This window comes from Pundamilia nyererei, unplaced genomic scaffold (genome assembly GCF_000239375.1).
Source record: "Pundamilia nyererei isolate P.nyererei 1_Seehausen unplaced genomic scaffold, PunNye1.0 scaffold00047, whole genome shotgun sequence".
NCBI classification, from domain to species: Eukaryota; Metazoa; Chordata; class Actinopteri; order Cichliformes; family Cichlidae; genus Pundamilia; species Pundamilia nyererei.
The window spans coordinates 821,658-833,611 of record NW_005187448.1 but is presented as its reverse complement, the minus strand read 5'-3'; the positions used below and the strand labels follow the sequence as shown (position 1 = coordinate 833,611).

The following is an 11,954-nucleotide window of genomic DNA, read 5'->3' as shown; positions in this document are numbered from 1 at the left end:
GGACTTTTACACCAGTGACTTGAGACTCGACTCTGACTTGCCTGACATTACTTGAGACTAGACTTGAGACTTGAGGATAAAGACTTGAGACTTACTTGAGACTTGACTTGAGACTTGAGGATAAAGACTTGAGACTTACTTGAGACTTGAGGATAAAGACTTGAGACTTACTTGAGACTTGCAAAACAATGACTTGGTCCCACCTCTGTTATGTAGTTCCTTCATCAGCCACCAGAGGGCAGCCTGGTGTTGCTTAGGAATCTGAAGACGCAGCTGTCATTTGTTCAAGTTCAAAACACTTTTCACTTTATTCTTGTGGCCACTAAAAGATATGAAACAACAAATTTCCATTAAACGATGAGATTTTTTTAAACAGGCAGTAATTTAGTATCACAGTAAAGTAAATCATCGATGTTTAAAGCTGATGCCTTCTTTCAAAAATGACTGAATTAAAATGACAGCACATTTGGAGTGTTGGACATCAGCTTCAGTACGTGTTTTCTCAGCAGACATTTAGACTGATTTACACAAAGCCAGACAGTTTTCTTCTGCTTCTCTCTCAGCCTTCATCACACAGACAAACACATGTATGCTCACATATCACACACATTTTGACAGCTGACCTTGTGTACTTGGATGAGCAGGCGTGTGAGCGAGGGCTTGAGGCAACTGTGTGCATCTGTATGTGTGTGTTTGTGTGTGTGCTGTTTAAATATAGTGAATTCCAGTGGGTTTTTCTTTTTTTTTTGCTCCTTAGGATCCTTGCGAACCAAAGTGGGAGCCTCAGGGAAAACTGAGGAAATAGAGAATGCAAAAGAGAGTTGCAGGAAAGTGAAGCTGTAGAGATTTTGTATATAGGGCACAAAGCAGAAGCATTAACTTGAGAAGATGCAGTCTGGGAAAACTTTAGGAAGTGATGAACTCTTGTAATCTTCTAGATGCAAAGCAGACTCCAGGACAGGAAGATGGAGTTCACTGGAGGAAATTCGGACAGACTGTCCTGAGTCTTCATGAGACTTGTTTCTGACGCCTGACACGTTGACCTCATTAGTCGTGAGAGCATCAACTTCCCATCGAGTCTGCAGGCTTAGTAGCTGGGCCTTCATTTTAAGGCTTCTGCATAGACACCAGACAGTGAATAAACTCAGCTTGACCTAAACTCCGCTTATACAGCAGGAGACAATAAGTAAGGTCGCTAACAAGATCAGAACCCTCCCTTCCAGCTGATTGTCTACAGACCTTTAATAGTATATCATCATGTGGTCCTACTGAGGCACGTTAAGAAACAGAAAGTGCCTGAAAAAGCTGAGAAAACAAAGATCAAAAGTGAATTGCTTAATGTGAAAAGAACTGCAGTTGGCTGGGTCTAGTTCGCAGGGTGCTTCTGTTTCGTGTCACAGTGTTGCTTTGCTTCTAGCTCGGTGATCGAGGTATGAGTGGGGAGAACGAGGCAACAGGGAGCTGGGATCTTTCTCAGGCAGACTGGGCTCACTTACCTCATTATGTATTTAAATAATGTGTAATGAAAACAGAACATTTCCAGAGCCTGTGAAATGTCTCTGACTCATTTGGGATAACCCCCCCCCCCATATGCATTACTTCCCCCTCATCAGTCTACACAACGATAGCAACGGTTAATCTTATTTGAAAAGAACTGAAATATCCAGTATACTAAAGTATTCAGACACATCCTTCTTTTAATGATCCTTCAGATTCTACAAGTACAATCTTTCATTGCATATTGGATTCACTGGACTTAATCTAAAAGCTCTGACTCTTGATGTTGTATGTAAGAGTAAAAACCAGCGTGAGATGTTGAGAAAATTGCCTGTTAAGGACAAAGACGTGATTATGTCAATGCACAAGCTGAGGGAGAATACGGAAACATATCTGTAGCAGTCTCGGTGTCCAGGAGTAAACAGGGATTACTCAGTTTGGGGAGATTTGTAAGATTTAGAGATGGGTCAAGTTCTTAGAAGGACAATCATTAATGTAGGTATCCACACAAATGGCTGCACAGTTTGCCAAAAAGCGCCTGAATGGCTTGGATACCTGGTTTCCACTGATTCGTTCTTGGCTCAGTGCCTCTCTGGAGACAGCGCTGTAGTGCTTTCTGAGAACAAGCTTACATTTCAGCAGGTTTGAGATTTTCTTTCTTTTCTGTGGGAAACAAATGTGCTGGCTGCGTCAGCAGATCAGCTTTGAAGTTGCTGTGGTGGCCTCTCCTATACTGGTTTGGGCCCAGCAATTTTGTGATTCTGTCTCTCAGTCACTTTTTTTTCTTTGGTGGGAATGCTACCACGTCTGAATGGGTTCTGTCATTGCCACGGTGGAAGAGGTATTAGAGCATGACATGCAAAATCCTCTGAAACAAAGATTCATAATTCAGTTCATAGTTCCCGGGGTCGTGTGCATGATTGAAACCAGGCACTAAGAAGCGATTAACACCATCGCTACAGTCCAACGCAGTGGTGGCACGATCCTGTTGTGGGATTTCCTGGTACATGGACACTGATGGACGCACAAAACCATTTTAATAGAGCTCAGGTTCTCAAACTGGGCTAAGGATTACATTCAATAAGTCAGAAATCTAAAGCATCACTGAGAAGGCTGTTTTGGGAAAACTTGGTAAAAAACCAGAAGTGTACAAAAGTGGTGTTGTCCTCATAAACAAAAAGGATGTGTATCGGATCTACTTTGTGTGTTTCAGGATGAAAACCAAATGATTGCTCCAGTTAAAGAACATGAATGCATCACTCGTTTTTCACGAGGTGATGTAGCTGGAGTTATGTAACCTTTAGCTAAGCGACGCATCGGAATACGTCTTCCAACTCCAACAACTGTGCCTCCCTTTGTTTATCCCTGTACGTGTTTGTTATGTAACGAAGCTGCGCTGGCATACAATTAATGCTGTTGCACAAGCAGTTAGATTTGACTCTTATCAGGCACAATGAGCAGCCTGTTCAAAAACACAGCTGCACAACTAAAACAGACACACACATGCACACACACCTGACACCTGCCTGTGCCAGTGCCTGATCTCCAACCAGAGCATTTTCTCATTTGCGACACTACGCCCAAATGTCTGTAGATGATCATATTTCATTGATAAAGTCTTTCCGGTTGCAGACTGTAGTTTATGCTGTCAAACATTTACGGAAAAATGCCGGATTGTGTAATAATGGATTTGTTTTATTGCGTGCTCTGCAGTTTGACTTAACACTCTTGTAAAAGGATCATCGACTTAAAAATACCCAGTAACAGCCACTCCAACTCCGTTAGATAATAACTGACAGAAGAGCCGAGTCTTTTTTAATTTGGTTTGTGCTGAAACAGATGGCTGTTACGGCACATCAAATGTTATTTTTCTCCATTATTTTTTTATTATTTGTGTCATTTTGCACAGAGAAGCTGTCATGGGAGATCTGTGTATATTTATCGTCGCTGCAGGCTTAGACGGATCGCATGGAGGTGCAGGTTCAGTGATCATCACACCAAAGATGTGTGTGTCGCATGGTGACGTGTCTCAGCCTGATACGACTTGTATCAAAAGCCCTTTTCCTGTTTGGCCCGGCGCAAATTGGTTTCGTAATGAGCTTATATAAACTGGGAAACAAACACGGCGCACACACTCTGTACGTGCACACGCTCTGTACGTGCACACGCTCTGTACGTGCACACACTCTGTACGTGCACACGCTCTGTACGTGCACACGCTCTGTACGTGCACACACCGGCTAAAATATGACGCTAACATCAAGTGAAGACCGCTGGGTTTCATTTAAGTGATCTTCAGTTCACATTTAACGGTTTCCTGCGTGGTTGCAAACACGTAACATTTAGCAAGTGTAAAAACTCACTTTAGATTTATAGAACGCAAAAAAGTCCAGTTGCAGTTATTTGTTCGAGTAATGCGGTAAATGATTTCAAATATGCTTCTGTGTGCTTTCAGTGGCAGCTGGCAGAGGCTCCAGCCCCTCAGGACCCCAGTTGGAATTAAAAAAAATGATTGGAGGGCCTGTTTTCACAAATACTTCCAGATATCAGCCAGTGTTAATACATCCAGTGCGCACAAAAGTGCACACGCAGCTTTAATAAGTCCAGAACGTGCCGTCATCCATCGATCGGTGCAGTTTCAAGTCCAGCTGCAGGCGTTCAAGTCTGCTTGGCATAATCACAGAGCCTGGCTTGAATACTTCGACTATTCTGTGTAATCCCGACGCTGTGGTTTCACCGTAAATGGAGCCGTGTGTATCTGTAAGTGCAGTACCTGTTGTAAGCAGACCATCACCCTGAGCAGCTGCAGGACTGGACTAAGCTTTGCACAAAACCGAGACAGACTTGATTTTTTTAATGAAAAAAAGAAAAGCAAAAGCATTTGCTTTGGTGTGAATTGTGTGTGTGTGGAGTAGCTTGTGTGTTGTGTGCTTGTGCATGACTATTTGATCATAGTATGTGCATCTTTTTCTTTTTTGGGTGGCTGAATAGCAATTTCAAATCCATGCATTTGCATCCTCGCTGCACCTCCTTGACGCCCATCTGTGTCTGCCAGCATATTTATTTTCTGTGGATGCGCATAGTTCATGTCATGTTGTGCGTATGAGAGTGTTGTTGTGTTTTTGTGTAGGTGCCAAGCCAACGGGTGGAGGTCTCTGAGAAGAGAGGACTGTGTGTCTCTCCACTCATTAATACCATGTGGTATTTAAACACTGGTGGACTGCTGCTGAGCTTACTGGCAAGTTTTTGAATACAAATCAGCTGCACACAACTGGTCTAAACTGGTACACAGAAACAAGCATAGTGGTGTGTTTTATGGTTTCAAGTGGGAACAGAAATCACTCTTTTTTAATTTATTTAATTTAATAGAAATTCACAGAAAATCGTGCATTTAGCGCCTGCTGGTTTCTTTGTGTGCTTCCCCAGGTTTCTGAAAGTTGTTCTCAGAGATGATGGAGGTGGAGGACCTTCTAATGCAGATTAGATACACAGGCTGTACATGAAAGATTGATGTCACTCATTGGTTTCAAATTGCATTTTGAAGCCTCGACCCTACTGCTGGGCCAGCTGTGTCCCTGAAGTGCACTGGTGCACAGACTACGTTTGTTATTCACCATGTTGGAGAGTCCGTGTCACACATCAGGCTCTATGTTTGTCAGGTCATTTCATTAAGGATGACAGGCAGCAGGAGATCAAAGACAGCAGAGAGGTCAACAGTGAGCTGTGTTGGCACACGTGCCAATCAAAGACACCAGTAAGAGTAATGTGTTATATAATACTGGTGAGGTCTGATTCACTTTTGGAGCCAGCCTTAGGTGGTCCGGACAGGAACTGCAGGTTTTGGCACTTCCACATCCATTTTGCAACCATCTCCACAGATCCCGTGTTTTTCTCCCAGTTGCACCACTGTAGTGTGACCCAGAAATACTTCTGGGCAAATATAAACTATGCTCCTTTAAAAAAAATCAAAAAAGCATCTTTTTGTGTTGCAAACTAATGATGTGAACAGGGACTGGATATATACCATAAAAAGTTTTTATTGCCAGTAAATAAAAGTAACTCTTGGAAAAGACAAACTAACAAATAATGATTAAATCTGCTTTTATGTTATTGTTACCCTTCGAGTACCCTTACATGTGCTGATGCAGTATTTCATCATATGAAATACTGCAAGAGCTTATTTTGGTTCTTCTGTTACTGAATATTTGCAGTCGCACTTTAATAGCCGAGCCTGTTAGTGGGTCATAGTGTTTATTGTGTGCATTTGATTCTAGAGCATTTCACCGTACACACAAAATGTGAATATTTTGCACAGCCCGGACAAATCTACGGAAACATGTCTTGGTAGTAATCTTGAATTCTGTGCAGTCTTGAGCAAACCCTGGTTTCTTTATATTTAATAGGAAAAGAGGAAATATGTGCTGTGGTTTATTGAAACCGGTGTAATGTTCAAAAGAAGGAGAGTTGCTGTAAGCTTTCTATTGTAAGCTGATAGTAACAGAAACTGTGAAGCAGACAGCATCAGTCAGACATACGTTGGCCCACATGTGTTCAGCATCCACAAGCCTTCACTGATTGGGCCCCAGTTCCCATCACTCTGTAGTCATTAACTGGCCACCTGAATGTTTTCTGAGCCCTTTTGTTCAGTGATGTCAGTGAATGGAGGAAGAACCGAAAATGAGGTTTTGTCTCCTGTTGTGAGCTGTGCTGTAAACTCAAAACAGCTGTGTAAGACCTTCTAATAAACACTGAATCACAGTGCTGCAGTGCACCCCGAGGACTGCTTTGATAAGTCCGAATTATTATTATTGTCTTTGTCTCAGACCTCAGAAATCTGGTCCCAGCTCTGTGGCTATTCTTTAGGTTTCCCATAAGCCAAACATTTTCTCTATCAGCAATTCTGCCTCAAATTCTCCCCCAAACAGCCATCGTACCCCTCAGGCCCCACTGTTTTATTGGCTGGTGCACCCTGCTATTCCACCACACAGGCCCGCCTCCCTTTCCCCCCAACAGCGCGATGCAGGAGGTCAGAAATGATAAAACATGAGATGAAAGCTGCAGCGAAAGGTTTATGAGTCAGTGTGGATGTGGGTCTATTGACATGCTTAATCAGGAAACCTGCAAAACCTAAGACACTTCATCATCACATGCTTCTGCTGAGCAGCTAACCTCAGCATTATCACTAGTAGAAAGGTTGGGAGATCACTGAGATCTTCAGCATGATGCCATAAGTGCTGTGATATCACTGGAAATATGGATCTCCAGGTTGTCTCTGAGCAATTTCAGACTGATTGGACGTTTCTTTGCAAATATGGCTGAGATTATTCTATGCACTGTATTTCTTCAGGTCCTTGGAAGCCTTGGATCTATCTCACAACCTGTTCACTTCCGTTCCTCTAAACCTGCCGCGCCCTCTTCGTAATCTGACCCTCCAGCACAACAGCATCAGTCACATCCCAGCCTTCACGTTCCGTCACCTGCGGCCCGGCCTGCGGTCCCTGTGTCTGTCCCACAATGACCTGAGCAACGACGCTATAGAACAGTTCTCTTTTGTTGGATCTTACCGCTCGCTGAGCGAGCTCCTATTGGACCACAATCGCCTCGGAGAAGTTCCTCGCTGCATCCGGCAGTTTAAAAACCTGCAGGTGCTGAGACTGAGCAACAACCAGATCAGGTAGAATTGGATTTTCCATGAAGTCAAATGTGATTTCTATAATGCTGGGATGAGCTTACTGCTTGCTTGTTACCCAATCCTGTCTTAACACCATTAGCTCTGCTGGTTCCTTTGAAATGATTCTAAGGAGCTTAACAAAGAACACATTCAATTTCTTATGTAAACGTGTTTCTTATCTTCACATTATATACGGCTTTTAGACTTTAATTTTAAAATAATAAACATTTGAATGTTTGGTTTCTGCGTTATTTCATAGTGAAAATTGTCTGCCTAAATTTCAGTGTGCATATGTTTCAATTATAGGCTGGTGAGGCAGTGGAGCGTGTGCCACCCTCGCAATTCGGGCTCCTTGGCTTCAGTCCACCTCGAAAACAATCTGCTGGAAGTCGAGAAGATTCCCCCAAACGCTTTCTCCTGTCTCACTGACCCTCAGGGCCTTGTTCTACATCCACAGCAGTGGTCTGACTGATAGGACAGACATACGGGAACATTTCTTCTCCCACGTTTGCATCACCCTGTAATGGTGCAGTGTTTGCAGAAAAAACCTTTTCACCATGTATGTTGCTTAGTAAGCTGCAGCTTTCATTATATCATCTCTAAAGCCATTTTCCTCTCACATCTTTGATCATTTCAGTATGTAATAAAGCAAATATGTTCTTGACATTGTGCTTAAAATAACTAATGTTGCAATCAGAATGCACATAAAGCACAAGTTTTGTCTTTTCATTAAGGGATTTGATACTTTGGGAAACTAAAGCAAAGAAAAGGATTAACCTGTGTCTCTAGCCTGAGGTACTTACAGTAGTCTGAGCTCAACTATTTAATTAGTGGAAGAGGAACTAAAGCAGGATGTTTGGAAGGGCAGAGATGGCGTTTGACCGCTTCATGATCAAACTTTCGCTCCCTGAGAGAAAGTGAGATCTCTGGCAACACAGTGTGAACCTCAGGGGGCCATTAAGAAGAAAAATATAAACATCATACTAGTTTCCTACAACTAGAAACCCTCCAAAATAAACATCCACTAGCCACTCCAGAAATGCTCAGGGTCACTCTGACTGTGAACGCGAGGCCTCGTTTGGGGTCTCCAAACATGTAGATGATGCCGTTAGTCACGGTGTTTCAATAGTTGGAGTGCAAACATGTATGTGTGTGCGTGAGAAGAATGAGGCAGCAGCAGGAGGTGAGGAAAAGCTGAGGAACATGTTAAAGCTGAGTGGAGCTCGGGTATAAATGACAGGCTGGCTTTTAAGATACAATACATCCATTGTACTGAGGAAGCCTCTAAGGTGATCAGTGAAACATGAGAATATTCATGGCAGTGAGTTCAATAAGACTCGGCTACAAGGGAGAGAAGAAAGGAGGTTTACAACACGGGGAGAAGATACAGAAGCCGGGATCAGATGGTGTTCAGAGTGCTTTTCCCATCTGGAGCTCTGTTGTTTACTGACAAACTCTGTGCTTCTGTCCCACTCTTAACATCACTTGCTCGTGCCACCTTTTGCGCAGAATAATGCAATCCTGTAAGCGTGACATGCAAAAGCACTCCTAAAGAGAACAAAGCAGAGGAAAAGCAGCCACTCTGAGTGTTTTCATTCATCTAATCCCACGTTAATATCTCCATCGTCAAAGCGTAACGTGACATTTCAGGGCGTTTTAAGAGAACGCATGCAAGTGCGAGCAATCAAATGCTGCAGCAGTCTCTTTAATTAGTTAATCCACTCATACTCAGACAAAACACATTTCACAGTATATCACTCAGAGTAATGTGTATAATTAAAACGATAAAACATTGAGTTGTGTTTAGCGCACGAAGTCGTAATTTACGCAGAGTGCGCTTGCTGTGTTGACAAGCTGGCTTAAGGTATAAGGTTTCACCAGAGTGCGGTGTTCCTGCAGCTCTAAATGAAGAACAGAAGGCCCCCTGCAGACGCTACAAACACACTCGAGGGAGGGAGGCGGGGAGCGATCGACACTTAACAGCACAGCGAGTGTATTTGTGTTATTAACGATGGAGCTGATGACAAAGCGAAGCAGGTTATAAAATCCGGTAGACGTACCCTCTGAATATGAGACAGACCCACATATCCTTCTCTATCCTTTCTCCCTGGGCGTGTGAGCACATGCTGGATTTGTGCTCTCAGCCCTGTGCATGTGGTGCAGCCTCCAACCTCCATAATTGTACAGTCATTTTGTAAACAGCATATTACTGTCTAAGAAACTGCACATTCACATTTATAGTGCAGTTCCTGTACTTACAGGCTAAGCCGAAGCTTTGCACAAAAATGAGCGAGCTGTGTCTCTTCCTCTTTTTAACCTTTCCATCTTTGCACAGATGGATTCATCAGTTTTGAATTGAAATCCTTAAACATGCCTCCACAGCCTGTCAGATGGAGTCTTTAGCTAATGTCACGGGCTCACCACTTCACTTCCATGCATGACGCCGCATGTGACGTGACTAAACTGTTAAATCAACGCGCTGTCATAGCCAGCAGCTGTCTGCATCCCGTCGAGCTCAGTCTGACCGGCCCTAGAGGGGGGTCGAGCTTTTTGTCTCCCATGTAGCTCTCCATCCTACCCTGAGACGACAGCTTCCTGTGTTTGCTTTTTGATTGGGTGTTGGCGGATGAAGTGCTGGTTGATAAAATGAAAAGGCCCAACACTTACAGAGAAAAGCTGCTAAAAGATTCTCTTCCTGACTCGGACTGTGACAACAGAGAAACAGATAACGCGAGGCAAGAAGAGAGAGTATGGATGCAGGGTCTAAAAGTGAGGACACTGTTTTTGCTAGAACTTGAAACTGTGCATTCTCTGCAGGTATAAGCATCACTGAGTAGGAAATTGTTTTTCATTTAGATAAGTCACAGTGTAAAAGAACTAAACAACATATGAGTAAATATCATCCAATGGTGCATAGCCTCGATCATGGCAGTAGCTGTCTAAGAGCTAGTGGGTGTGTTAATCTCTGGAGACACGTTAGATGAACACTTGTATAGAGCAGAAAGAGTTTAATTTAGATGCCAAGCCCTGTAGCTACAGCCCAACACCATAATCAACCGAACCACAGCGAGAGAGACACACAGGCACACAGAAAATTAAAATGCGTGAAGCAGAGGGAAAGGGCAAATTTACAAACGGGAGAAAGAGAGGAAGCAGGGAAAGAAGGAATGTCATCTGCAAAGTCCTTTATCAAAACACTGTCCCCTGCCAAAAGCCCCTGCAGGGCACTGATCCGGCCCGCATGCCTTTCCACCACTGTGGATACAAGAGTAGATAACTAAACGTCAGACAGGCAGTGTCAGCTTCTTCTTGAGTTTATATGATGGCAAAAGTGATTTTGTGCTGACAGGCCTGGAGCAGCAGAGCTCATGGATTAATGTCTGTGTGGCAGTCCTTGTGTAATGTCATAAGAGTTCCAAGATCGTGTGGCTCGCCAAACTCACTGCTCCCTCGGTCCGGGTGCTGGCAAATCGGTTAGAAACAACACTTCATCCTGCCAAAATGAAACTTAATAGAAAACTGTGAAAAAGGCCCAAAAGCATATGTTTTATAATCCCAGAACTAAAATATAAACTTTGTCCACTATTGTGGTGCGACTAGCTGCTAATCAGACGGAAATGGGCCACTGGATGTTTCACAATAAAAGACGGGTTTATTTCACCAGCTGCTGACTGCCAGTGCTTAAAGAATTACATGGAAAGCATCTGCAAGCATAAAGCACAGCTGTAGCTGCTGTACTCCCAGACAAGGATTAAATGTCCTGGGAGTTTCCCCCTGAAAAAGCATAGGATATACAGTACACAAACGTTTCTATTGTCAGTAAATAAGTATTGTCTTAAAAATCAACTATGATTTATCTTATTGTTACCTTCCAGTGTCCCTTAAAAATGGTGCTATCTCACTGTTTGGGCCACTCAGAGGGCCGGCTTCTTCTCCTGTGGTGCTACAGTATATTTACAGTTGCACTATAATGAAAATGTGTGAGTCTGTGTGTGAGTCTGTTAGAGAGCGACGTGCAAATTTTCTTCCACAGCAATTCAAAAATGGAATTTCCTGACCTGTTTTGTCACAACAAGCCTCTAGAATAACATCATTGGCACTGTCCATCAACTCATTTTATTCTTATCCAGTTCAGGGCTGCAGGAGCGCTGGAGCCTATCACAGCTACCACAGGGTGAGAGCCGGGGATCACTCCAGTCTGTGGGCTAACACTGAGGAGCACATAAACACACCTACAGCCTATTTAGAGTCACAGTTTTAGCCCAACCCCACTAACTGCATGTTTTTGGGGTGTGGGAGGAACCAGAGTACCTGAACAGGACATGAAATCTCCACACAGAAAGTCCCAGCCACATGATGGATTTGAACTCTGGACCTTCTTGCTGTGAAGCAACACTGTTCCACCATCCTGCCCTAATAGCCATCTTGAAAACTGTATACATATAACACTGTGCAAAGTCTTGAGCAGCCATTTATATCGTGCTAGGTAAATGTGGAGATAGATGCACAGACATCTTGAAACAGGAGGAAATGTGAATGGACAAAACAGCATATAAGGCAAAAGCAGAGTTTGTTCAGTTCTAACAAGATGATCTTTGGCACGACCGCCTTTATTCTTGGCACAACCCTTGTTGTGATTTGGTGCTTCTTTGGATGTTTGCTCCGTTTTGCTTCATTGTAGGTCTAGATGACTCCACGCTGCTTCAGTAAGGTGCGGGCTCGGGGATGTCAGTCCATGGCTGATAGTGTTGCTGTGTGAGAGTTTCTGTCCAGGTATGGTTTTACT

General features: G+C 43.4%; 1 protein-coding gene across 1 annotated transcript in view; it reads left to right on the top strand.

Annotated features, from left to right (window-relative positions):
• Positions 1 to 7,814, top strand: part of LOC102197946 (extracellular matrix protein 2) — a 13,255-nt gene extending 5,441 nt beyond the window's left edge. The window contains exons 8-9 of the mRNA XM_005732477.2: positions 6,845 to 7,171; positions 7,475 to 7,814. Coding sequence (XP_005732534.2) covers positions 6,845 to 7,171; positions 7,475 to 7,640 — 493 coding nt within the window. The 3' untranslated portion in view covers positions 7,641 to 7,814. The remainder of the gene's footprint in view (positions 1 to 6,844; positions 7,172 to 7,474) is intronic.
• The last annotated feature ends 4,140 nt before the right edge of the window (positions 7,815 to 11,954 follow it).